General features: G+C 48.3%; 1 protein-coding gene across 7 annotated transcripts; it reads left to right on the top strand.

The window, feature by feature from the left end:
* The first annotated feature begins 47 nt into the window (after positions 1–47).
* Positions 48–27,969, top strand: CCNK (cyclin K). Of its 7 annotated transcripts, XM_064292991.1 has the most exons (14): positions 48–183; positions 380–1,346; positions 2,409–2,559; positions 10,609–10,696; positions 11,494–11,742; positions 12,230–12,311; positions 13,728–13,859; positions 17,964–18,069; positions 18,570–18,627; positions 19,421–19,590; positions 19,935–20,200; positions 21,234–21,267; positions 22,464–22,538; positions 26,629–27,969. In XM_064292991.1, the coding sequence occupies exons 5-14, from the start codon at positions 11,546–11,548 to the stop codon at positions 27,252–27,254; spliced, it is 1,746 nt and encodes a 581-aa protein (XP_064149061.1). In that variant the 5' UTR covers positions 48–183; positions 380–1,346; positions 2,409–2,559; positions 10,609–10,696; positions 11,494–11,545; the 3' UTR covers positions 27,255–27,969. The 7 variants fall into 7 exon arrangements, with proteins under 7 accessions (XP_064149061.1, XP_064149062.1, XP_064149060.1 ...); XM_064292992.1 differs by lacking the exon at positions 2,409–2,559; XM_064292990.1 differs by lacking the exon at positions 10,609–10,696.

Here is a 27,969-nt window from a genome sequence, read left to right as displayed (position 1 = left end):
GGCCGTCCTTCCGCCTGCGTTCCTCCCCAGCCATTGGCCCTGCGGGCTCCCGGGGGCGAGAGCGGCCGCCTGAGCCCCCGCCAGCTTCGGCGTCACCATTGGTTGGGTTGCTCCCATGCCCGAGCTTTAATTGGACAAAGTGCGCGCCAGGCCCCGCCTCTCGCGTCAGAGTTCCGTTAGCAGGTTCGGTTGTTTCCTAATCCCTTTCGCCCGGGGCGGGGCCGGCGGGATGGCCTTTTTGCCGGCTCCACCGCCTGCACGCAGCAACTACTGACCCGCGGGGAGGGGCGGGGAGGGGCGGGGAAGACACCGGCAGCTTTTCCTTTTTTTTTTTTGGAGGGGGGGAAAAAGGCGATACTTTCTTCTGATTGGCTGACAGGCCCTATTCTCCCCGCCCCCCGGCGCTTGTTTTCCGTCGCGAGACGCAGCGCGATGACGTAGGCGCCCTGACGTTCCATGTCCAAGATGGCCGCAGTCGGCAAGGAGGGTCGTCGCTAAGTGGCTTACCTGAGGCGAGGGGTGAGTGACCAAGGGACAGCGGGCAGCGGCACCCACCTCCTGCGGACCTGGAGGTCGGAGGAGGGTATGACCAGCTGTCGCCGTCCGCTGGCGGAGCCTCCCTTCCTGGTTTCCGCTTCCCTCCGCTATCCCCCGGTGCATATTGAAGTTAGCGGAAGACAGGGGGTGCGGGGCGGGGTTCGAGAGAGGGTCTGAGGCGCAGGGACAGGGCGGGGAGCCCAGCAGGACGCTGGAGCAAGTAACGTCCCTCGCCGCGAGGCGCAGTCAGGGTTCGGGGACCTTCTAGCAAGTGAAGAGAAGCGGCGGGGGACTTAGGCTCGCACACTCTTAGCCGCACGGGCGCCAACTCTCCATTTCTTTGCAGTTTCGAGGTGTGTCGTCCTTGGTTAGGCCTGAGACTTTGGGGACTTGTCGTGAGGAGAGGGTCGCTATCGACTACTCCAAACGATTTGTGTCTTTCCACAATGTCTCTTATTAATTATTAAACACACGGGTTATTGGTTACGCCGGACGCCAGAGGCCTCAGTCACCAAAAGGGTAAGAGAAAAAGAGTAAGCAAGCTTACGGCAGACAAACGCCAAAGTCTAAGGTCCAAAGTCCAGACACCTCTGCCACTGTTGACGACGTTGTCTCGTTAGGCTCAGGAGCCCTATATCAGGCCTCTACCTCAGTGAGACTTTGGTCAAGCTAGGGTCGCGAGGGGATCGACTTCCCTTCAGACTGACTGGAGACCCGGGTGACTCGAAGGCCCATCGCCCTTACTTCCGAACTCAGCTGGCTCTGGGACCCCGGTCGATCAACCTGTCGCACAGGGAGTCCTCTGGCAGGTGAGGGGTCTCACACCGCTTTTCCACTGTCCTAAAGGGGGTGGCTCTGATATGCTCCGAGCAAAGTTGAGCCTTACTGTCTCTTCTTTTCTACACGTTGGGGCTTTTCTGAGCCCTTTCGGTTGGCGTTGGTAAGTACTTGTTTAGGACTTAGCTGGAGCTCTAGGAGCCCGTTTGGTTGATATCGATAAGTCCTTTTTTGTGCCTTAGCTGGTCCCGGTTTTTCTGTTGATAAAGTTGTTTTTTTCCTCTAGGTTACATCATCTTATCTCCTTTCTTCACATGTTGTTTCCTTCCTCATTTACTTTCAGCTAGCCTGCTCTCCACAGGACTCTTCCATAGTCTGGTGTACTCCAGCTTTGGAGTTTGAAAGAGCCGTGTAACAAGGGAGGACTAAGATTGAGGGAAAAGCGCTACTGTGATTAGATTAGTTCTTACCTCAGTATCGTCTTTGCCAGCGCTCTCTAGGATGTTTGGTTTGGTTTAGCTTGGTTCCGTTTGATACTAGGGGAATCCTTCTTTAGGAAGTTGAGGAGTAGGCCTAGAGGTTATCTAAGTGCTTTTAAACTAGTAGATGCACCAAGTAAGATCAGTAACGCTTCCTAAATTTGGATTGCCAGGTAAACACAGCTTTCGCTAAGTCATCTGGCATTCGGAACGACTTTAAAGAGCAGTTACTTGAGGATGGCCTTTTATGATTGTGAGACAAAGTTGGCAATGTTTGTGACCCTCTGTCTAAATCGCTCATTAGAGATATCTAACACAGCGCTTTGCAACTGGCGCCTGTTAAAGGTTTGTGTGAATGATGTTCCTTGAATGAAAGCTCCATGAAGAGAGGAATTTTTTCTTTTTAATACACAAATTGTTTTGTGATATTGGTTGCCAACCCAGCGATGTGTCAACACTCTCCCCTTCTTCGTCCTGGGTTCCCTGTTAACGTTCATCCAGTTTTCCTGCTCCTTCCTACCTTCTCATCTTTGCTTTTGGGCTGGTGTGTGACCCAACTATAGAAGTGTGTTTTTCACCTGTGTTGTTGTTTGCCTGTTTAATCTTTGGTTGAAGGGTGAACCTCGGGAGTGACTTCACTACTGAGTTAAGAGAGTGCCTGGGGGCTGTACTCTCGAGGCTTCTCCAGTCTCCATCAGCAACTCTGGAGGAATTTTTTCTTATTCAGCCTTGTATTCCCAGCGCCTAGAAGAGTGCCTGCCTTACAGTAAGCTCTCATTACTGCCAAATGAATGAATGGATGGATGATGGCAATAGGGACAGTATTGCTAGACATTTGGCTTGAAAAATGTGAGTGTACTTAGGATGCCTGCCTGTTAAATAACCCTGATTGTAAATGTAATAAATATCCAGGATTGTTTTATTCAGAGTAGCTACTGTTAGTGTCTAATTTTAGAGTTTTTTTTCCTTTTGTCTAGGTTTGATTATGTAGTGATGCATAATTCAGACGTATTAGCTGATTCTTGTATAGATGGTGGTTAATGTTTGTTCCATTTTGAAAATGTGGTTTGTACCACAAGTAATAAAAAAATTTTTAATTGCTAATCAAGTTTTTAAATTTTTAAATGCCATTTCTAAAATTGAATATTTTTTAAAATGGTTATCATTTTGACCTATAAGATGAGCTAGTTCGTTTCAGGAAATTGTTTGAGGGCAGTGAGTTTACCAAGTGTCTAAAAGGAAGAAAAATGTTTTCTCTAAAAGTTAGATAGGTCAAACAAGAGAAGATTGTAAGGGAATGTCTAATTGGGTTATATGTGACTCACTTGCAGATAAGATTGTAAAGTCATTATTCATAGCTTTTGAGAAGTCCTAAGAGGTGTGGTTAAGGGTAGAAGACTGAAGACACAAATGTCTCAGTTTTCACAGAGAGCAATTAGATAATTTTAGAAGCTAAACCAAAAACCAAACCCAGTGCCATCGAGTCGATTCCGACTCATAGCAACCCTATAGGACAGAGTAGAACTGCCCCATAGAGTTTCCAAGGAGCGCCTGGCAAATTCAAACTGCCGACCCCTAGGTTAACAGCCGTAACACTTAACCACTACACCACCAGGGCTTCCCGTTTTAGATGCTAGAGTTTATTAATCTGTCTTAGAATCTTGTTGGGAGAGCAAAGAAAGAGTCTGTAAGTGCTTGGAAAAGGAGAACTAGTTCCATCAAACCGGCATAGCTTCAGTAAGAAAAAAGGTGACACAAATCTTATTTCCTTTTGTGATGAATTTACTAGACTGATGGTAGGTAGGGGCTGCCGGACATGAGTCCATTTAGGTTTCCTTAGAACTCTGAACATACTGTCTCTTCCTGTCCTAGTAAGCAGAAGAGTAAATGTACATTGAATAAGGTCTAGCTGGGTGGATTTATATCCATTCAGATTACCAAACCTGAACTGTTGGTTTATGAATTTGCGAGCAGACTGGATGGCACCTAACAACAACAACAAACTGTTGGTTAATAGGTTGATACCAGCCTGAAGGGAGTTCTTTAGAGATACGCTACAGGGCTATCTATGGTCTTGCCCTTGGGGCCTGTTTACTCTGTTCAGCAGTTTTTATTACCAGCTTTGAGAGTATGAGAGGCATGCTTCTCAAATTCCTGAATGTACTTAGGATGTGTAGCGATAGCTAGCATGTTTGATAACTCTCAGGATTCAGAGCTCTTAGCGGCTAAAATAACAGGGCAAAACTGACAAGATATAAATTTATCAGGGGTGGTTATGTTTACAGAAACTCATTTGTATGTGTTTGAGATGAGGAAGACCTGACTTGCAAAAACGGTTCTAGGATGTACTGTTCCACTCACAGAAGTAAAGTTGTGTGCAGATTGACAAATTGTGGCTCTTAGCGACTGTTGTTGTTAGGTGCCCGTAAGTCAGTTCTGCCTCATAGCATACAACAGAACAAAGCACTGTCTGGTCTTGTGCCATCCTCTTAGTGACTAGCTGTTTGAATTGGGCCAGTTGCTTCATGTCTCTCTGGCCCTGTTTTCTCAGTGATAAAATGTGAGGATAAGAATACATAGCTTGGAGGGATCCTGCCACTCAGTGGACACCCCATGGATGTGCTACTGAATATTGTAGTCTCCCTCTTCCCAGGTACTGCGAAGGTATCAAGAGTATTGTTTTCCATTTTGATTGCTAATGTTTAAGAGGGACCTGGAAACACTGAACGCCATGTTTAAGAAAATGGGGCTGTTTCTTTACCTCAGAGAAGACCAAAGAATGTAAAAATTGTCTTCACATATTTGAAGGGCCATCAGCAGATAAGGGAAATGTATTTTCTGCAGCTCTCAAGGCTTCAAGAGCTAGACGCCATGGTGGGAGTTACAGAGGGTTGTTGGAAGGTAGATTTCATTCATTCAGTATTCTGTACCGTTTATATACCAAATCTAGGTGACGAGTGGAACAGATGGCAGATGAGCTGCATAGATAAAAATCAATATATTAATTTTATAAGAATTAATGTGAACATCAGTTGTTAATACCCAGCAATGCCATAGGCTACTTTGTAAACTAGTAAAAAAAAAACTAAAATTTTTTTTTTTAAGTAAGGTCCCATTAATTAATGAAAGTAGAAGGAGCCCTGATGGCGCAGTGGTTAAGCGCTCAGCTGTGAACTGAAAAGGTTGGTGGTTCGAACCCACAAACCACTCCACTGCAGAAAGATGTGGCAATCTGCTTCCGTAAAGATTACAGGCTAGGAAACCCTAAGGAGCAGTACTCCTCTGTCCTATTGGGTTACTATGAGTCGCAATCTACTCAATGGCAACAGGTCAGTGCAGGTGACTAAATGAAGGTTGGTGACTGACCGAATATTTCTGTTATTTAACAAGGAATTTCTGTACTGAGTGAGAGAACTGCGTAATATTTAAGTGGCTACTATTATTTCCAGCTGTAAGAGTTGATGGTTTTAAATGTTGAAAGGGCATTTAATTTATTGTCGTGTAAAATAATATATCCTGAAAGATGTTACTGAAATGCCTTGACATGCTGTTTGTTTCTGGAGGGATATTTGTTTCATAGAGCTCATAAACCTCTCAGTCGGCTTCACAGTAATACGAGTTGCTGATGAGAAATTCTGTAATTTAGGGTCTTGTGAAAAGATAATTAAAGAAGTAACAGGGAATAGAACTGAGGCAAGAGCTTTTTCTGTGAGGTAAATGATGAGAGAACTGTCTCTGTGCTATTTATGGACTTTTATTTTCACTGTATTTCACGTATGGTTCCTTCTGCCCCAGAGCCTAACAGTGCCTACATTAGATCCTTAGCGTAGGGCTTCGCCAGTGGCTACAAGGTAAAACAGGCTCAGATATGGGCTGAGATTCTTTTCCACGCCTATTGCATTTCTACTGGGTTGTTCTTTGTCTTCCTCAAACTTTTCCTTTACCTCTCTCTGTCTCAGAGAAAGAGCCTCCCTTCTAAGTTTAACCTTCTTACTCTGTTTTTATTGACCCTTGGCCAGTTATCTCCTCTTCAGGACTGGTTTGCCCGCCTCTGGTGACTCCTTTCCTTTTGGCTTCAGACAGCCTCATTCTCTTTATGGTACAAAACAAGACACAACAACAAAAGCCTGCCCCCTGCTCTTCCACCTGTCACTTCTTTGAGCAGCAGATGTCTCAGAAGGATAACCTATTAATTAGCGTGTTCATTCCTTAACTCTTTGTTGTCTCCCTTCTGCCCCACTGCACTTCTAAAAATGTTCTTTTATGTATATGTGTGTGTGTAAAAGGGCTTGGGGGCAGTGTCTGACCTCTGACTTCATAGGGGGAAGAAGAATCAATATCAACAGGCCAAGGCTGATTCCTATGAGGCGGAGGCCACTTTACCAATTCCAACACCAACGGCACCCTGCTTCTCCACTGGGTTCACTAAGTCATTGCAGTAGCCACACCGAACTCACAGTCAATACTCATGATTATGGGGCTTATTAGGGAAGTAGCAGATTATAATTCAGGATCAGGAACACTCAAGGATATAGTTGTTCCATCAAGACAGCCACTTCCTAGCTGCGCTTGCAGGCACACCTCTCCCTGGCCTAGGCCTCTGCCCAAAGGCACTCAGCTTTCTCTCTCCTTGAGCTGGGAAACCCACCATCTCGTCTCCTGCTGCCAGGTCTCTCCTGCTACCATTTCTCACTGTCTTGAGGCTTATGGCTCGCTCTCTCTTGGGTCCTGCTTCCAGGAGCTTCTCAGCCCAGAGATCCCAGGCCCAAAGGATGTGCTGGCTTCTGGCTGTTGTTCTTCCTTGGTGGTGGTGGGATTCTCTCTTTTCCCACCTCTGGAAGGGCTCCTTTCAAGCCCAGCGACATGGCAGAACTGACCAATCCCTTTGGTGGGCTACAATTCCCCTATCGCAGAGTCCTGCCCAGTCACTTGGGTGGGAGTTACAAGTCCAAGGCGAAGAAGGCCATACAAAAGGAAACCATCTTACCACACTGTGTGTCCCCATTATTGAGCTATATATAATTTACATATTATGCCAATCACCTATTTAAAGTATACACAGTTCGTTATTTTTTAGTATTTCACAGAGTTAAGCAAACATCAGCACAATTTTTAATATCTGTAGTAAGCACTAAATCACCCTTTGTAGTAACCTTTTCATAATTGTTTATCCTTTAACTTTTCTGTAACATTTTTCCCTGTTGACTACCACTTCTAGCTTAAAACTGGCATCTCTGGGTTTCTTAGTAATTAAGGATGCGAATTTTCCCACCTCATTGACCATTCCCACCCTGTTTCTCCTTTGATGATGATTCTTCCAGCAGGTAGTTGTTCATCAGAGTTCTGTCCACACACCTCTTCTTTTTCACTCTCCGCATCACTCCATCCATCACCTCGACTTTACTTGTCATCTCTATGTTGTTGTTGTTGGGTGCTGTCAAGTCAGTTCCAACTCATAGCAACCCTATGCACAGCAGAACGAAACACTGCCCGGGCTGGCACCATCCTCACAGTCGTTGCTATGTTTGAGCCCATTGTTAGAACCACTGTGTCAGTCCATCTCGTCGAGGGTCTTTTTTTGCTCGCCCTCTACCAAGCATGATGTCCTTCTCTGGGAACTGATCCGTCCAGATAACATGTCCAAAGTAATCGAGATGGAGTCTCGCCATCTTTGCTTCTAAGGAGTATTCTGGCTGTACTTCTTCCGAGACAGATGTGTTTGTTCATTTGGCAGCCCATGGTATATTCAGTATTCTTCCAAATACATAAGTTATTTCCAGCTTTCAAGAGACCTCTGTTATCTGCCTGATTAATATTTGTACAAGTGTGTTAAAAATTCTTGTGAAACCCAGCATGTATAGAACCAAATTCTTCCTGCCCCCCACCCACTGATACAAGCTTTTTCATGTCTTCCCCATTTTTCATTTTAGTACCCCTCTTCTCTGTCATTCAAACTTGAAATCATTGTTGCCACTCGTCGCCTCACTGCCAGTTGTGATGTCCCCTTTTTCCCCACTGCCATCGTCCAGGGGCAGACCCAGAGTAGGCATTACTTTGAGGGTTGCAGTGGTCTCCTAACTGATCTTCCTTCTGCTCTGTCCTCTGTCCGTGTCTGTTACACAGCGCTGGGCATCATCACCCTCTCCCCTTCCCACGCCTTAGGGTTTTTTCATGGCCCTTACATTATTTGTTGCTCTTTGTCTCTCCGGCTAGGAAGTAAGCTTCTGGGGGCAAAGACCTCATGTCCCTTGTTCCCTGCTGTATCATTGAGGCCTGGCTTGTAGTATATGCTCAGCAAATATTTGAATGAATAAGAACACAGAGAAGAGTTAGGTTAACGTATCTTAAAGTAGAGATTCCCAGCTAGTGTACCATGAGTAAATCACAGATGTGCTGAGCTAGGATTCCCTCAGCCAACTGGCCAGTTTTTCTTCTACTCTGCAAGAATGTATATGAACGTTTATTGCTATGGTTAATAATCAAAATCCAGAAACATTTCAAATGTCTGTCCACAACAGAATGGATAGATAAACTGAAAAACCAAACCTGTTGCCCTTGAGTTGGTTCTGAGAACAGAAAAGTTTTGGTATAGTCATAGAACAGAGTATCATACAACAGAGTTTCTCAGCTCAGCCCTATTGACATTTGGGGCCAGATGATCCTTTGTTGTGGGGGCCAGTCTTATACAGTAAGGAGCCCTGGTGGTGTGGTGGTTAAGCACTTGGGTGCTAACCAAAAGGTTGGTGGTTCAAACTCACCACACACCCCAGAGGAGAAATATGTGGCAGTCTGCTTCTGCAAAGATGACAGCCTTGGAAACGTTGCAGGGCATTTCTGCTCTCTTCTATAGAATTACTATAACTCGCAACAATAGATTTTAGTTTTACTGGTCCTATGCATTGTAGGATGTTCAACAGCATTCCTAGCCTCTACCCACTACACGCCAGTAGCATTCCCCCCAGTTATGACAATAAGACGTGTTTCTACACATTGTCAAATGCCCTGTGGGACACAGAAGCCTCCCTGGTTGAAAACTACTGTATAAGTTAATAAGAATGAACACATACTGCTTCTTGGAACAACAGGGATGAATCCTGCAGGCATAATATTAAGCAAAAGAAACCAGATGTAAAAGAATTGGTAGTGTGTCATTTCACCAGCCTTCAAAAACAGGCAAAATAAATCGATGGCGATGAGGTCAGGATAATGGTTTTCTTTGGGGGCTAGTTGTCAGGAGAGGCACGAGGAGAGCTTTTGGTAATAGTTTCTCAGTCTGAATGGTATTACACAGAACAAGAACAAGTTCAGTGGCACAACAAGAAAACTATTAGATCCAGAATGACAGTAGAGTCAGTACCTGGTCTCTTCATACAAGTCCATGTCATGAAAAAGCCAAAAAGATCAATCAACTGTACACTTAAAATTTATGTACTTTTCCTGTTGTATGCAATAATTCAATTTAGAAAATGAATTTTAAAAACCAGCACCCACATATAAGCAAGTATTCAGTCCTTGACAACTAAAGAATTCTGATCTAGACAGGGTAAGGACATAAGGGCTCCTGCTAGTCTCCTAGACAGTCTGATCTGATTTCTCCCCACCCCACCCCCAACTTTTTATTACATGAAAGACCCATACAGTGACTGCTTGTTCACCCTGTGGCCTAGACTGGACACCTGTTAACATGTCATGACATTCACTCCGTGACTGTGTTTTGGCCAAACCATTGGAAAGTTAAAAGCATTGTTGATACCAAATATGTTGATACTGAAAAACACCAAGCCCACTGCTGTTGAGTGGGTTCCAACTCACAGTGACCCTGCAGGATGGGGTAGAACTGCCCCTTAGGGTTTCCAAGGCTGTAAATGTTTACAGGGAAACCCTGGTGCTGTAGTGTTTCAGAGCTGTGACTGCCAACCAAAGGTGGGCAGTTCAAGTCTACTAGGCGCTCCTTAGAAGCCCTGTGGGGCAGTTCTGCTCTGTCCTTTAGGGTTGCTATGAGTCAAGACAGCAACAGGTAACGGGTAAATGTTTACAGAAGCAGACTGCCACAGCTTTCTCTCACAGAGTGGCTGGTGGGTTCAAACTGCTGACCTTTGGTTAGCAACCAAGCACTTTAGCCACTGCACCACCATGGCTCCTAAACATCAGGATATTTTACCCTAAATACTTCAGCCTGCAGCTCCTAAGAATAAATTCGTTCTCCTATGTAGTCACAATATTACTTTTACCCCTAAGAAAATTAACAGTACTCCCTAATATTATCTTAGTATACAGGCCACGTTAGAATTTCTCTAATTGTTCAAAATTTCTTTTATAGCTTTTTTTAAAAACAGGATCCAGTCAAGTTTCACACATCGCATTCAGTTGTTACCCCTCTTTAGCCTTTTTAAATCTAGGACAGTTCCTCCCACCTTTTTGGTTTTTTTCATGGCATTGACTTTTGTGAAGAGACCAGTACTAGCCCTCCAGTCTTGTTGACTCTCCACATTCTGGAATTGACCAGTGGTTTCCTTGTTGTGCCATTGAAGTTGTTCTTCTACCCCCAGTATTTACTGTAAACTGGGAGTTAAATCTAAAAGCTTTTGGGGGACAGGGTCGCCACGTAGGTAGTGTTTATCTCCTGTTACCTCATCAGGATACACCTGATGGCGGGTTTTCACCCTATTAGTGATGCTGAGTTTGATCATTTTGTTAAGGTAAAAGTACTTTGTTCCTAATAGTTATCACTACTGCTAGCAAAGTGGATTTATTTTTTATATTTCTTTTTTAATATTACTGTGGACTCACGGGTTGTTTATTCACTGTTTTACAGTCAATCGTAGTCATTTTTCTCTTTAATATGCACCTTGCCCTGACTGTACCTGGTGGGAACCCATCATGCTGGCTCCTGTGTCCTTTTGGTAAGGTTCCAGTTAGTCTGAGCACATCCCAGGCAGGCTGCTGCCCCAAATTGGAATGAGATTTTTTTTCAGCGAGTCCTGGTTCCCTTTAGAAGGTAGTGGTTTTGAGAAACTAAGACTGGGGTGCTAGATATGTTCCTTGTTATGGGAATGTCATTGCTTCTAGGTGCAGCCGTGTGTAAGATGTCTGCTTCTCCCTGGCCTTGTCAGCTGAGAGCATACTGTCAAGTCTGGGACTTTTTTAGCTCAGTGGTTAAAGCACTCAGCTGATAACTGAAAGGTTAGTGGTTTGAACCCACCGGCTGCTCTGCAGAAGAAAGATGGGGCAGTCTGCTTCCTGTAAAGATTTACAGCATTGGAAACCCCATGAGGCAGTTGTGCTCTGTCCTAGAGGGTCACTATGAGTTGGAATCAGCTCAACAGCAATGGGTTTGGTTTTGGTTTGGAAGACAGACACCTGGTTTCACTGATAGAAACTCCAGCAGCATGAGGGAACTGAGTGGAGTGAAGAAGGGCAGAAAGGAAAGTGAGAGTACTTGGTTTCTTTGAACTGTTTTGTCTAGGTTTAACTCCTTAGACTCAGGAAAGAGGGAGGAAATGCTCTTCCTTTTAAACTCCCGTGAAATGTGGGATTTATGGATAGTGTGTGGGCCGTAGCACTGATTAGCTTTGGCGATTAGCCTGGGGTTCTATGGGATAACTGATAGCGTGGTTTCTGTGAGAAACTTTGATCCAAAGTACCTATGAGCTGGAGATGGCATCCCTTTTCAACTTCTTTCTTTTTCTCTTTCTCTTAGGATTCTAGCATTTTCAGAGAACCTTTTGAAAATAACGAATCTACCTCAATAAATGAAGGAGAATAAAGAAAATTCAAGCCCTTCAGTAACTTCGGCAAACCTGGACCACACAAAACCATGTTGGTACTGGGATAAGAAAGACTTGGCTCATACACCCTCACAGCTAGAAGGACTCGACCCGGCCACTGAGGCCCGGTACCGCCGGGAGGGGGCTCGCTTCATCTTTGATGTGGGTACACGTTTGGGGCTGTATCCTGATTCTCCTTGAAGCCTGTGTTAGACCCAGGGCCCCTCCCCACCCATAGTAGGTACCGTAGACAAAATGCCCAGTAATTTCCTACTAAAACAGCTCTTAGAAAACGTTGCTTATGGTTTGTTCTGCTCCTCAGGGGTTTGTCCATTCTTTCTCTATCATTTAAATGTGTAGACTTAGCTGTTGAGCACAATGGCCACCCAAGAGGAAAGCCAGCACCCGTTAGGATCTCAGTGAACATTAAGGTGCTTTTAAAAGAAGGTGAAGCTATGCCTTGTTAAAAGCATAAAACTTCAACTGGCTAATCTTGGTACCAGAATCCTGACGCCCTGAAATTCCTGTCTACCAAGGCTTGGCCACTGGTATTTATTTACTTTACCTTGGTTTTGTTGTCGTTTTTGTTTCTCTTTATTGTTTTTCCATATTTACCTAAGAGCATAACCTGTAAAAATTCTTGGCTGAAGTCCTTAACCAGCACAACAGACACTATGATACCCTGGCAACTGGAATAATTTATTTTCATCGCTTCTATATGTTTCATTCCTTCAAGCAATTCCCAAGATATGTAAGTGTTTCCGTTTCATTATATTTGTCACGTTTACTATGTCCGTACAGTATTTTCTGATGGGTAAGCTATACTGTCTTCAAATTTTAGAGGATGGATTGTAGTCTCTCTTTATATCATATTTTCCAGGAAGTATTTTTGTAAAGGTATGTCGTGCATATAAACAAAATCAAGCTTTAACTTTGTTTTTTCCAGTTAACCATGTTCATATTTTTTTTTTAGGCTAATATGGACCGTAGTCCACACTGTACATTGGGTAAAAGTTTACTTCTTTGTTACCTTTCCCAATATAAATTTGAGCTTGTAATTGAAACCCAGTAAAGGTGAAAAAAGCAGGTTGGTTACTCTTTGAATGTGCACTTGAAAGCAGCTGCTTTCTTGCCCTCTGTTGGGTCTTTCTTTGCTCTAGGGAGGAAACTGACACAGAGGACCTTGCCTCAAGTTGCTTTCAGTCCACAGTAGGCCGTATAATGTGTACAAGACACATGGTCAAAAGGGAGGCCCCCGGAGAAGTACAGATGGAGGGCGTGGCATTCAAGGGAGAGATGAGTTACATCTCGGAGGGATCCGAGAACATGCGCGGAAGGGGCGCCAGCCTTGAATGTAGTAGGGCCTAGACATGCTGAGATGGGTTGGAGCACCAGGCCAACCAAAGACACTGTGGCCAGGAAGCCTGTTTGACGGGAAGGGGAAGGTGGAACCCTTGAGTGGAAGGGCAGCTAGGTCGGACCGTAGCAGGGAAATTGGACTTCAGTAGGTAAGCAGTGAAATGATTGAAGGATATCATGAAGGAGATGACAGAATTAGACTTAACAGAGAGGTCCTTCTGTTTTTTTTCCTAAGATTACTTAGTCTTGTATGCATGCCTTCCTCACTAGCTTGTGAGGCCCTTGAGGAGGGAGACTGTCAGAATCAGCTTTGTATCCATGGCACAGTGTTTGGAGGGACTAGGGTGGCAGAGGAAGCTGCAGAGGGAGCAGTGAGGGTGCTCAGGGGGTGTGGAGACTACAGTGGGGAAGAGAGAAAACTGTGCAGGCAGCGGCCCAGCGGCCCATCACGGGGCACGGGCTTCAGCAGCAAAGTGCACTGTTCGGGGAGCTGCTACTTGAAGGCTAGAATATAAAGAGAAATTTTCTTTCCATGACTTTTTTACTTTTTGGCATTTACCTTGTTTACTTGACATTTCCTTAAGAAAATTAAATTTAAAATATGCCAGATTTTGGGGGAGTATATGTGTTTGTAAAGATTGCTTCACACTTCCAGAGCATTCATGTGAAACCCTCAGAGTACCTGTGAATGAGGAAGACGAAGGCTGGCAAATGAGAGGACCGGCTTCTTGTGAAGGCCGAAAGCCCTCGCTCTGTATCTGTGTGGTCTTTGGTACCAATACGTCAGGAGCTTTTGTCTCTCTTTTAGGTGACAGGAGCTTGTTGTCTCTTTCTGGCTGGGAAGGTAGAAGAAACGCCCAAAAAATGTAAAGATATCATCAAAACAGCTCGTAATTTGTTAAATGATGTACAATTTGGCCAGTTTGGAGATGACCCAAAGGTAAGAATCATACTTTCTGCCTTCTAAACTTGATTCCACATGGTAGCATTAGCATGCAGTGTTTTGTGTTGGTGGTGGCTGTGGCCCCTGTATCTGCCAGTCCCTGTGTCCTGGGTGGGCCTTCTTTAGAAGGCATCTTCCTTGCTTCTGTAAGAGGAGTGAAGACAATGTGGTCTGCGCTTACCTAGTGCTCACTAGTGTGCCACGCAACGTTCTGAGCACCTGATGGATATGGGTGGAAATCCTCTCACTGCTGCTAGCACTCCTAGACCCAGAAGCAGTGTGACTTCTTAGTTTCAGAGGTGGTGACAGGGTCACACCCCCAGCTAGCTTCCGTGTCACACAGAAAGTATGACCACATACACTCTGTCTTTTGCTTCTCAAGAAGGTCTTACATTTGCAGCTCTTTTCAGACGCTCAGATGCTGTTACTGGTCGGACCATCCATCCTGTCCCTTCCTTCAACCCCTGCCAGTGTCCGTAACAGTGCTGCAATAACTGTACACAGTCTTTCAGTATGTTCTAGAAATACCATGTTCAGGAACCGGTGGGAGCTTTCCTTTCACCCGTCTAGATTGCCCTCTTATGTACCCTCATGTTGTTGATGTTTTGTTAGGTGCCATTGAATTGAGTCCAACTCATAGTGACCCCATGTGACAGAGTAGAACTGCCCCATAGGGTTTACTTTGCTGTCATCTTTATGGAAGTGGATCACCAGGTCTTTCTCCCTCAGAGACTTTGGGTGGGTTCAGATCACCAGCCAATTTGTTAGCAGCCAAGTGCTTAACCATTGTGCCACCAGGGCTCTTTGTACCCTTATAGCACAATTGAATTACTCTTCATAGAATTTATCACAGCTTATAATTAGATAGATTTTAATCAAATCATCACAGAAATAACTATCTCCCCTTCTCAACTCTAAGATCGACGAGAGCAGAGACCACATCTTTTGTGCCTAGTGCTTAGTAGTGTGGCTGGGCAGGGTAGGCATTTAGCAGATATTGGCTGGATAAATGACAAGTGAATGTTGTGGGGGGAAACTCAGAACCACAGCTTGCTAAGGCATGAAGTTCCATGCTGCTTAAGGCCTCGTTTCTCCTAGCCAGCTTGGATGACCTCCCCAGTGGTTGTCCTTCTCCCTGCCAAGCAGCATTTATCACATGTCTTTGTGAGCTGGGAGCGTTTAACAGGGGCCCACGATAGTTCTGCGTGTTTTGTGGTTGTAATTACTGCTAATACCGTCTAAGTGGTACCAGTGTGGGTAACTCTATCCCTTGCACTGAACTATAAACCCAGATATTTCCATCTGCCTATTTATAAAAAATGTGAATGATCAAAAATGCAACCTTTTAAAAAATACTGTCAGCTATGTTTTCAGTGCCCATGGTAGTTGAGTTTAACAGAACAGTTAGAGTATACTTAGTGTCAACAGTTAGATATAGAAATAAGTTGTACTGCAATCAGGTCTCCATGAACTGGGTGGCTGATGAGCCGTGGCTGGCAAAGACCTGCGGCACAGCAGGTGAGGATATGTGGCAGCGGCTGACATGTGCTGTCTCCAGGTGCTTGGGAGACAACCCCCTTTACTGTCAGCCCTGACACGCTGTCTCACTGAGTCGGAGGCCAGGGCCTGGTCCAGGCACAGCGGAGTGGGAAATAGGAAAAAGGGAACTTTTGTGCTAACAGGACTTACACTAGGGTGCAGCCCACCTGAGTGTGTGAGGGGGCTCTGCAGCCAGCCCCCTTCCTCTGTCACATGCAGACAAGGTCTGGAAGTAGGGAGCTGGGCCACAGGAAGGGGCCCTAGATTTGGGAGCAGTGAAGGCATCGTGGAATCGGTTGTCAGGCCAAGCTCTTTGGCGGAGAGGAGGACAGGAGGCACCACACACCGCGACCGTGAATGGTGCTGAACTGTTTTTGCCTTGGATTGTTGCTTTAACTGGGATTTTTTAGTTTTCTGCATAATACTAGTCTGTCATGCGTTTGACAAATACTTGTTCCAGCTACTGTGTAATAGTTGTTAAAACAGATGTGGTTTGCTCTCATGAATCCTACAGTTGACTCAGGAGGGATAGATTTTAATCAAACAGTCACATAAGTAATCAACAGTTTCCAAGCTGTGATAAATTCACTAAATGATAATTTAAAGGTGCTGCGAGGGCATTCAGCGTGGGGGCCCAGACAAGTTCCACAGACAAGTACGGGGCTACCCAAGGGCCAGCTACTCCGAGGAATGCTGCTTGCACACAGACCCACCCCCACCCCTTAACTGAGTTTTTGAAACATAAAGGGTGAGCAGGCCGTGGACTCTCTGCAGTATGGGCTGCAGCTGGGAAGCCCATTGGCACACTTGGTAAGAGATTATTTCTAAATTTAGAAGCAATCTTGACACTTCTGGGAAACAGGTGGTGACAAAAACTGGCAAAAAAAAAAAAAAGCAGCAGGATTTTTTTTATTGTGTGTGTAAGTTTCTAAGACTTTAAAAAGCTTTCCTAAGGGAACGTTTGGGAAGCTAGGGTAGAAAAGCCAGAGTCTTGCTGTGCCACTTGGAGCAGTCAGTCCTTGTAGAATCGTCTGTGTCCTGCGAGGTAACACCACGCCTCACAGCGACAACCACTTCCCACTTGACGCACCCCGCCCAGAGTTGGTGGTTTGTACAGCTGTCATCTGCGGGACGGGACATCCTTGGCAGAGCCCTCTCCTCTCCTCTCCTCGCCCAGAGCCTCGCTTGTGTTCTAGGTTGTCTAAGTGCTTGGTGGGGCCCTGGGAGCACAGTGGTTAAGCACTCAGCTCCTAACCTAAAGGTCAGCCATTTGGAACCTACCAACCACTCAGAGGGAGAAAGATGTGGCAGTCTGCTTCTGTAAAGATGACAGCCTTGGAAACCCTCCTCTGTCCTGTGTGACCTTTATGAGTCAGAATCAACTCGACGGCAGTGGGTTTTCTAAGTGCTGGGTGCGCTCAAGTTGTGCAGAGAAGCACCTGTTTGTGGCCGTCTCAGAGTTAGCAAGTGTGGTAAAGGAGGAGACCCCACTTCCAGCAGCACCGGGAAAATCAAGTGGCGAGAAGCAAACCTTGTAAGAAATTCCCGGGAACCACGTGGAAAAACACAAAAATGAAAAACTTTAAAACTACTAAGAGACTGAGAAGATGATTTTCATAAATCAATAAATATTTGGTAGGAAAAGTTGGTACTATTAAGAGGTCCATTTTCTCTAAATTATTCTCTAAATTCATTGAGTCCCCAATCAGAATATCAGTAGCTTTTATTTTATCTGGAATGATAAAGTGATAACTAAAATTCAGGTAGGGAAAAAATATGGAAGAATAAGAAACATCTTGGAAAAGAGGAATAATAGAACGACCCCACCACATATTAAATCCCTTTGATCCTTTACAGAAGCGGACAAACAGCTCAGTGAAAAGATTTGATTGTGTGTGTGTGTGTGTGTAGCCTGGTAGCGCACACAAGGAGCACGTACACAGATAGTGTAGCATGTGATTCAAGTAGCATTTCAAATACAAGAGGAGATGTACTCAGGACGTGATGCTGACAGCTTATTTTGGATAGATGGAATATTTAAACACAGAAGTGACGCGCCCCACCCCACACGCACTCACAAGCTGTGTGCATCTGGCACAGCTCACCGTCCGTGTTTGCGTGGAGCTGGCCAGCATCGTCTCTTTCTTGTGTGAAGCTTTCTATGAAAAGTCCTGATAATTTTTCTGAAAGACTGAATTTTTTAATGGAGAGCTTGAAGCTACAATTCAGTGAAATCATCTCTGAAGTCAAGGCTTATTTCGTAAAGGGGGTTCGCGTACATACTGAAAGTAATCACATGTCTAAGGATCTTTGTTTCGTTGTCAGTATTTTTTAAAAATTAACTCTGATTACTTTGTCTTCCTACTTTTAGCTCTTTTCGGAATTTATCATTGTCTCTGAGCATGTTAAAAGCCTGGGTGGGAGAGAAGAGAAAGGGTATGAAAAATAATGGCTAAAATAGAACTTGAAGAGAGCATAATTAGATAGGAAAGCTCACTTTGCTAATGCCGTGTGAGACCTGTGACTAAGTACCCATCCCAACACAGGCTATTTTCTTTCTAGGAAGAAGTAATGGTCCTGGAGAGAATCCTACTACAGACCATCAAGTTTGATTTACAGGTGGAACATCCGTACCAGTTTCTGCTCAAATATGCAAAACAACTCAAAGGTAAGAAAAAAAAAAAAAGATATTGAAAGAACTTTCTCATTTTGAAATGAAGTCTTTACAATTTGATGGCACTCAGGTTATGCTTCTCACAAGAGAAAGACAGAGACTCGGCGTGTGATCTTCCCGAACGGAAAGCTTGCCCAGACATACTCTTTGCTGTTAGCCCTGCTTTCTTGTATGCATAAACAGATTCTGTCATCCAGTTGCCAAGTGATAGGAGGCAGGAAAATGAGTCAGGATTTTTTAATAGCCTAATAGAATCAGCCTTGGAGCCTGGTTTCCTATAAGTGATGGCTCAGCCTGGGTCACGTGGAGAGAAAGGACAGTGGTAGGGTGCGGAGTCTCATCCTTATGTCCTGGTGCCCACACTGAAACCCTTTGGCTGTATGTGTGTTGGGGGGCAAGGGGGGTAGCACCCGGTAGGCTTTGAATAAATACTTTGTATGTTTTTTGTTTTTTGGTTTTTTTTGCTATTTATTTATCTTTTTTCCCATTTCTAGGTGATAAAAACAAAATTCAAAAGTTGGTTCAGATGGCGTGGACGTTTGTAAATGACAGGTATACTTGTTCAAATGTTGAGTTAATTATGCTGTTTTAGAATAGGCTGCAGCTTTATGGGTTCTCCAGTTCAAACCCGTGTTTTGTATCAGAGGAGACTGACCGGCCCCAGCTCAGAGGTCCAGTTAGTTGCCGAGCTGGACCCAGCGCCCGGGTTTTGTGCCCGGCAGCAGAGTAGTTTCCTTCTGCTCTGACAGACCACAGTGGTGTGGGAGCTGAAGTTGTATTGTCAGCTTGAAACATAAACCCAGACAACACACTGGAGGATTTTGATAGCTGAATACTTAGAACCCAGTGCTTCTGCAAAAGAGACTTTCTTATGATGGTTTCAGAGCCCGGGGTCTGGTGAGGGGCTGAGGTAGGGACGAGACAGCACCCCTGGATGGAGCTGCAGCCCTCCCAAATCCATGCAGTTCCAGCAGCCTCTCAGACTTGATTGACGTAATGCGTGACCTCTCGTAAAGTTTCATTTGAAGAAAGAGTTCAGTTGCTAGGTTTCAGCGATTTGAAAACGTGCTATCTCATTTGTATTTCATGACAGCAATTTGTGAACAGGTTACAGTTTTTGTGACTCCTTAAGAAACAAATCGGTAACGATGGCTAAAGGCACTTATTTTGGTACCTTTAGAAAACCAAAGATTCTTTTTAATTTTTAATTTCTACTACTTTATTTGATCATGTTTGGAGAAGAGAAGGTAAATGACAGCATAGCTGTGGTGTGCAGCCTCCCGGCAATGGGTTGGTCTCAATGTCTGTGCACAGCAGCTTAGTGGCCTCTTTTCTTGGTTGGCAGCCTGTGCACCACCCTGTCGCTGCAGTGGGAACCAGAGATCATAGCCGTGGCGGTGATGTATCTTGCAGGACGTTTGTGCAAATTTGAGATACAAGAGTGGACCTCCAAACCCATGTACAGGCGATGGTGGGAGCAGTTTGTTCAGGACGTGCCTGTCGACGTTTTGGAAGGTGCTGGGCACACGAGGCCTCCTGCGAGGGTGTTCCTGGTTTAAAGCATTCTTCCTGGCGAGCCCTGGGTTCTCCAAGTAGATTTTCCCAGAGAGCCTGCTGGGAACTATTTTTCATAAGCATCTTTAGTTAAATTTTCTAGTGTGATTTCCACTGTGCTGAAGCACGTGGTTTTGGCGAGTTGGAAGTACACATCAGTGGTGTGCACCCCAGAGACGGGTGAGCTGCAGGGGTGGTCTCTGCTCCTTGGTCCTGGTAGGGGCATCACGGCAGGAAGGAAAGTGGTCCAGGTGTTTGTTTCCGATGTCAGCCTGTGGTAAGCAGCCTCGTCTCTTGGCCTTTAGACATCTGCCACCAGATCCTGGACCTCTACTCACAGGGGAAACAGCAGATGCCTCACCACACGCCCCACCAGCTGCAGCAGCCCCCACCTCTGCAGCCCACACCACAAGCGCCCCAAGTGCAGCAGCCACAGCAGCCTCACGGCCCCGAGCCGCCCCAGCCGCCCCAGAAGGACCTCCAGCAGCCCGCGCAGCAGCAGCCGCAAGCGCAGCAGCCCAGGAGGCCGTCTCCACAGCCGAGTCCGCCCAGACAGGCCAAACGAGCTGTGGTGAGTGGGCCGCGGTCCCAGGGCCGGTGGGCTTCAGGTGCGACACCACACCCGGTGCCCTTCCCACTTAAAAGGGGTCCCACTGGACACCACACACACGTGGGGACCCCCTGCCCTCGTCATCTGATGGCATGTCTGGGGAGGGGGGTCTGAAAAGGCATGTGGTCAGAGGAAAGAGGCTGCGAGTCCACTCCTGATAGTCTTCTTCGACCTCATCTGTCAGTGCGTGTACCACGGGGGTCTGAAGAGGCGTGTGGTCAGAGGAAAGAGGCCGCGCCTCCACTCTGACAGGCTCTGACTTCATCTGTCAGTGTGTGTACTACGGGAGTCTGAAAGCGCGTGTGCTCAGAGGAAAGAGGCCGCGCCTCCACTCTGACAGGCTCTCCGACTTCATCTGTCAGTGCGTGTACCGCGGGGGTCTGAAGAGGCGTGTGGTCAGAGGAAAGAGGCCGCACCTCCACTCTGACAGGCTCTCCGACGTCATCTGTCAGTGCGTGTACTGCGGGGGTCTGAAAGCGCGTGTGCTCAGAGGAGAGAGTCTTGCGAGTCCACTTTGACAGGCTCTTCGACCTCGTCTGTCAGTGCGTGTACCGCAGCTGTCTCCCTCCTCAGGTGTCTGGCTCTACCGTGTGTGCTGGTTATAGGAGCGGTTCTCTCAGGGACACAGTATGGATAAAAGCTTCTAGTGGTAGGAACTCAAACCTGCCAGTGGGGGATCCAAAGCCCCCAAGGAAGCCGTGTGGAGTACACACACGTCAGCAAACACCACTGACCAAATTTAGGAACGTGCATTAGAGGGCCTGGGAACAGTGTTGCTCAGAACTCACGGTGGAGGACAGTCAATGATTCTGTCTAATTTGAAAAGGGAAAGAGGAAGAACACAGAAATGATCCATTAGGTGCTATGGTTTGCCTGCAAGTTCAGGCCAAAGTAATTTTTGTCTGTTATGATTCTCATAGTTCCTGGGTAATCATTTTTTTCCTCACTGTACCCAGGATCTCGGTTAACAGTTACTTATTTTCCTTTGTAACAGGTTGTTTCTCCCAAAGAAGAGAACAAAGCACCAGGTAACTTCCTATTGTAACCTTTAGTTTTTGAGTTTTACGTGTCTGTATATCAAAACTCTAAATTCATCGGTTCTCTCAGTAAACATCCTTTCCTTTGAGTGGCCTTAAAATCTAAGCCTAGATCCCATCAGTAACTTCTCTCTGCCGGTGTAAAAAGTGCGCCATCTTCTCTCTTTATCCCCTGAGTGTGCAGTTTAGATTGTACTGACAAGAGGTGTCAACTCAGGAGCCTTTAGGGACAATAAAAATGTGCCTGGCAACATGTGATTATGCGTGCGGAAGAGCTGTTGCCGCCCCGTTTGGTTTAGGTCTTGGTAGACCATCCCAGCAGGCCTGTGTTCAGGACAGAGGAAAGCCAGAGAAAGTGGTTGGTGAAATCATTGTGTTGTACAAGCTGGAGAGAAGTCAGTTTCAGGAAGAAAAGAACCAAAACAAAAACAGACGAACAAAAAGATGAAATTCCTTTTCTTGGCTTCCTTAAACAGACAGTTCTGGACTTCATGTAGCCTGCCTGTCTTGGTGTCTTAACGCAGCTGCTCACCCCTCAAGGGTGGGGTGCATGGGGTGGGGGGTGTGTGCAAGCACACGGGTGTGCGCATGGGACTGTTTCCTTCACCCCAAATGGCCCAACTGCGGTGACCCTTATGAGCCGTAGTGTTCTTCCCCGTCAGCATGTCCACCTCCAGGCCTCTCCTGCCGCCTGCTGTGTGCTGCTGCTGACCTGCTGGCAGCTGGCAGTAATACTTGGGGGAGACAAGGTGATCTTAAAGTGTGTCTAGGTGAGAGGAGACAGGTGGACCCTGCTCTTGTGAGGCCTCGGGGTCAGTGACATTGCATTGACCTCTGGGGGTCTGTCTGTGGGCTGTGTGCCCTAGTGAGGATGCCAGATAGATGGCACTGGGAAACTGCGCTGTCACCTGCTGTTCTCACATCAGTGGAAGAGCTGGTCTGCAGTGGCCAGTGGGGAAATCCAGACAGACGCGGAAAGCGGCCTGGCTGTTGAGAATGGAGAGGTCTTCATGGCGGGGGGTTTGCTCAGACGGAACTCGTGCACCGTGGCTTGGCCACACCTTCTGCACATTCTGCTAAAGGCTTGTTAGAAAAAAACATCCCTGAACAGTAATTATCTTTTTCTCTTTAACACGTTTATCTAGACGAGGAGGTATGAGTGGTGTTTTAATTCTCTTTCTTTTTAGAACCACCACCATCTAAAATCCCCAAACTAGAGACCACCACCCACCCGCCACTGCCTCCAGCCCACCCACCTCCAGGTAAGTCTCTGCTGAGCATAGCCCACAGCATGCCAGCCTGGCTCTGTGCATCTGAAGGCAGACTGGGGACATCCTGGGACCACGCTTACAGAGGGGACTTGGCAGCCAAGATGAAGAGAGACATTGATGATCAAGGACATTTCAGAGTTGCTTTAATTTTACAAACTGATGCTTTGTGTGTGTTCTGAGTTGCAAGTGTGTGTGAACCTTCACTGCACACTCACTTCCAGAAACGCTGACCTGCCCAGGAGGAGCAGATGTAGAATCCGAGTCAGGAAAGCCAAACTTTGCGTTTTTCCAAATCTGGGCAGGGTCACTGTCAGACTCCAGTCTCTCATCTCCTTCCGGTTGGCAGGATCTTTTCCCAGTACACAGGATGAATAACCAGTTGTTGACAGAGTCACGTGGAGAATAATTAAAGAGCAGAACGTTCTCAGGCACACCGCGAACCAGGAAGCTTCCCCAGCATCACTGGAGACCCAGGGGCAGTTGTGAAGAACATAGCGTTGTTCAGAAGATGAAGCATTAGCAAGAGAAGGCAGGAGTTGTGTGTTTTCTAAGGGGTGGTAGCTATTCTAGAGACTTCTCTGGACTCCGTCAGCGTCAGTTCTTTCCGCCTGCCGTCCTCCCCGCTGGTCAGTGTGTGGCTGACGCCTCGGCGTGTGTGTTCGTGGCAGATTCTCTGTTTCTGGTCAGCGTGTGTGGCTGACACCTCGGCGTGTGTGGCTGACAGCTCGGCGTGTGTGTCTGTGGCAGATTCTCTGTTTCTGGTCGGCATGTGTGACTGACACCTCAGCCTGTGTGGCTTGGCAGATTCTCTGTTTCTGGTCAGCGTGTGTGGCTACACCTCGGCGTGTGTGGCTGACACCTCAGCGTGTGTGGCTGTGGCAAATTCTCAGTTTCTGGTCAGCGTGTGTGGCTACACCTCGGCATGTGTGGCTGACACCTCGGCATGTGTGCCTGACACCTCAGCGTGTGTGGCTGTGGCAAATTCTCAGTTTCTGGTCAGCGTGTGTGGCTGACACCTCGGTGTGTGTGTCTGTGGCAGATTTTCTGTTTCTGGTCGGCATGTGTGGCTGACACCTCGGTGTGTGTGTCTGTGGCAGATTCTCTGTTTCTGGTCAGCATGTGTCGCTGACACCTCAGCGTGTGTGGCCGACACCTCAGTACGTGTGGCTGACGCCTCGGCGTGTGTGCTTGTGGCGGATTCTCTGTTTCTGGTCAGTGTGTGTGGCTGACACCTCAGCATGTGTGGCTGACACCTCAGCATGTGTGGCTGACACCTCGGCGTGTGTCTGTGGCAGATTCTCTGTTTCTGGTCAGCGTGTGTGGCTGACGCCTCAGCATGTGTGGCTGACACCTCGGCGTGTGTGTCTGTGGCAGATTTTCTGTTTCTGGTCAGCATGTGTCGCTGACACCTCAGCGTGTGTGGCCAACACCTCAGTATGTGTGGCTGACGCCTCGGCGTGTGTGCTTGTGGCGGATTCTCTGTTTCTGGTCAGCGTGTGTGGCCGACACCTCAGTATGTGTGGCTGACGCCTCGGCATGTGTCTGTGGCAGATTGTCTGTTTCTGGTCAGCGTGTGTGGCTGACACCTCAGCATGTGTGGCTGACACCTCGGCGTGTGTCTGTGGCAGATTCTCTGTTTCTGGTCAGCGTGTGTGGCTGACGCCTCAGCATGTGTGGCTGACACCTCGGCGTGTGTGTCTGTGGCAGATTCTCTGTTTCTGGTCAGCGTGTGTGGCTGACGCCTCGGCATGTGTGGCTGACAGACCTCAGCGTGTGTGTCTGTGGTAGATTCTCTGTTTCTGGTCAGCGTGTGTGGCTGACGCCTCGGCGTGTGTGTCTGTGGCAGATTGTCTGTTTCCGGTCAGCATGTGTGGCTGACACCCCAGGTGTGTGGCTGACGCCTCGGTGTGTATGTCTGTGGCAGATTGTCTGGCTGACACCTCGGCGTGTATGGCTGTGGCAGATTCTCTGTTTCTGGTCAGCCATGATGGTTTATAGCTTTGCAGAAATAGAAGCATCATTTTCCACCTTGGGCCAAATCCCGCGCCGCCCAGTGCAGTGTGAACCTGGCTTGAAAATTCGGCCGCTGGTCACTCAGCATCTGTGGACCATCTGCTTTGTCCCCGACTTCCTGAGGACTCTGCAGCTCAGGCAGGAGAGCCGGCCCTTGGGGCCTGGGTCAGTCAGGGCCCACCATGTGCTGGCTCGGGGGCACACAGGAAGAGGAGCCACCGAGAAGCAGGACAGCACCCTGCCCCCCCCCCACCGGCCGAGTGACTCCCACTGCGGATGGTCAGACTAGTGGCCTGGGGTACACTCGGCGGCCCTAGGGGACTGAGGGCAGGTCAAGTGTGGGACTGGGCTGTGGAATCAAAGGCGGGTGGGCGGTGGGGGCCGCAGGAGCTCACGTGGAAGGTCTTCAGTAATACATCCAGATGTGTGCCACAGAAGGGGAGGCTGAGAAAGGAGACCTGGGAGCAGGAGCCTGGGGCATCTGTGGCGTTGGAGCGCTGTGTAAGGGTTGTCTGGTGGGAGTGTGTGCAGTCACACCTGGGGAGCCAGGGTGAAGAGCACGGGGAGGTGCCAACAAGAGACCACTTTCTGTTCACGCCCGTGGTGTGAACAAAGGACGAGGATCGGAATGCCCTGAGCCTGGGGAGGTAGCGAGCAGCATTGCGATCTGAGGGAGCTGGGTTCTGAAAGATGGATGTGCGTGTCGGCAGACCAGGAGGCAGTGGAGTGACGGGAGGAAATTGAAGGTGGCTGGCGTGCTTCTGCACAGACCTGGAGCTCAGGGCTGTGTGTGCCTATAGTCAGCTTCTAGAAAGGGCACCTCGCCCTGATCGGGGACTAAGCAGCTTCTCTGCAGGTGTGTGTGACCTCTGCACTTGAAGGTGAAGGTGCTGGCCAGCACAGGCAGGCCCCAGGGTCAGGCCCATGCCGGAGGTGCCATTCTTGGGGCCTGGAGTTCTTCATGCCCCTCTGGCAGGAGCAGCAGGGTAGAGCTCCGCTCTGTGGAGCAGCATGGGGTCCACGGCTGTGTTTGGGGCACCGGCCTCGCCACCATTGTGTGACCCCCGGGCAGGCCACCTCTCTGGCCTGAGGGCTTATCTGCAATCAGAACAGGTGCCAGCCCTGCCTAACGAGAGGTGGCACTCCAGGGACCTCTGATGCAGGCATGCTGCAGGGCCTGGAACCCTCCTCCGTGGCCACCATGTCTCTGCCGTGAATGTTTTTGTCAGGACTCTGTGCCACCTCGGGAAACGACACCCATTCTAAGCAGCAGCCACCCCTGCTGGGATATCTTTTTGGGGTCTGGCAGTGACTGAGGAGGGGGGAGCACAGACTGTTGGATTGGATGAGGCTTTGGAAAAAGGGGGTCCCGGGCCCGGGGGGCTGTGGAGCCTAAGGGAGGGGCGGCGGCCCTGGCCTGGCTCTGAGCACAGGAGTATCTGAGAATGCTCCATACCAAGTGCTGTCTCCCCATACGCACCTGCACACACACTCATCCTTTGAGGAAGCCGCATTCTGAGAGGAAACTGCGGGGTGTGATCTCACGTGTCTTCAGTAGAACAGCCAAAACTGCGACCTTGTGGGTCCGTGGGGGATGTCCAAGCCTGTGGGTTATATTCTCAGATGCTCCCTCATTTGTGTGACCAACTCAGGCCTTCTGCTCAGGGCTGGAGCTGTAGCAGTCATGCGCCATGGCCCTCAGACGTGGGGCAGAGACGCACAAATGACAGACAGAAGAGGCAGCAGCAGGGCTGAGCCGGGGTCTGCAGAGCCAGCTGGTGGCTAGGTTGGGTAGAGAGCCCGCGTGACAGGCCAGGGACAAGCCGTGCCACGGGCCCTTTGCTTGCACAGAGGCCTGGTGCCGCCTATCCACCAAGGTGACAGGTGCTTGCTGTACCTCTGGCAAGATGGTCCTGGGGGAGCGGCCTTGGGGAGGCCATGAGAGCTCCTGGCCTAGGCCCCCTGGTCAGGGGTGGAACAGCCTTTGCCCAGGGCAGCTCTGAAAACCGAGGGAATGCCGTTCCACCCTGACAGAGACTGACCACTTAGTAACTTTTCTCCTCTGCAGACCGGAAGCCTCCTCTCGTGGCAGCCTTGGGTGAGGCCGAACCACCAGGCCCCGTGGATGCCAGCGACCTCCCCAAAGTCCAGATACCTCCGCCGGCCCACCCAGCACCCGTGCACCAGCCACCGCCGCTCCCGCACCGGCCCCCACCGCCACCCCCCTCCAGCTACATGACCGGCATGTCCACCACCAGTTCCTACATGTCTGGCGAGGGCTACCAGAGCCTGCAGTCCATGATGAAGACCGAGGGCCCTGCCTACGGTGCCCTGCCCCCCGCTTATGGCCCACCCGCCCACCTGCCCTACCACCCCCACGTCTACCCCCCTAACCCGCCCCCACCACCCGTACCCCCACCCCCTGCCTCCTTTCCCCCGCCCACCATCCCCCCACCCACGCCTGGCTACCCCCCACCTCCACCCACCTACAACCCCAACTTCCCGCCCCCGCCCCCACGCCTGCCCCCCACCCATGCTGTCCCACCCCACCCTCCTCCGGGCTTGGGCCTGCCCCCTGCCAGCTACCCACCCCCAGCCGTCCCCCCCGGGGGACAGCCCCCCGTGCCCCCACCCATCCCCCCACCCGGCATGCCCCCCGTTGGGGGGCTCGGGCGGGCAGCCTGGATGAGATAACCTGATGCCTTTTTTTTTTTTTTAAAGAACAAAAGTTTTTCTAGTCAACTTGAAGAGTAGCTGGAGGGGGTGAGCAGCAGGGTACCTTGTATAAAGCTAGACAGCGGCAGTGTGGAAGGAATGGGAAGTAGAACTGGGAAGCTCTCCCATCTGGAGAGGGATAGACTGGCTGGAGTGTAGCCGCGCAGGCCGTCGCTGGCTGTGCCTGACCCTGCGTGCGTCACCGCGAGGCTGTACCGGGTGACTTCGTGCTAGTGAGAGTGTTATAACACCAGCCATATTGGCTCAGTACATGGCTGCAGTGAGGGGTGACTGTCGTCCTAGAAATCAGTGCCTATTTTTCCTGGAAACTCAGTTTTCAATAGTCCAGCTCCATCTGAAGTCACACTGTCTTCATTGTTTTCATTCAGTGACATCCTCTCCCACGATACCCAGTAGGTCAGAGGAGCCACGTTTTTGGTTTATGAATATATACACCCTTTGTGTTACAGTTATTTTGAAGGGGTTGCCTCTTTGGATGGCTGTTTTCTTTGTTCTCCAGGGAGAAGGGAGAAATGTACTTGGGAAGTAATGTGTGTTTACGTCCATTTGCAAACTCCTGTACATAGAGATCTATTTTTTAAGCGTGAATGTGACAACATACTGTGAATTCCATCTTGGTTACAAAGAGACTCCTTCAGTCAGTTATCCAAATAAAACCAGTTCTGAAGCTGCC

This window comes from Loxodonta africana, chromosome 10, assembly GCF_030014295.1.
Source record: "Loxodonta africana isolate mLoxAfr1 chromosome 10, mLoxAfr1.hap2, whole genome shotgun sequence".
In the NCBI taxonomy this organism is placed as follows: domain Eukaryota; kingdom Metazoa; phylum Chordata; class Mammalia; order Proboscidea; family Elephantidae; genus Loxodonta; species Loxodonta africana.
The sequence above is the reverse complement of the archived record's forward strand: the minus strand, read 5'-3'. Positions and strand labels throughout refer to the sequence as shown.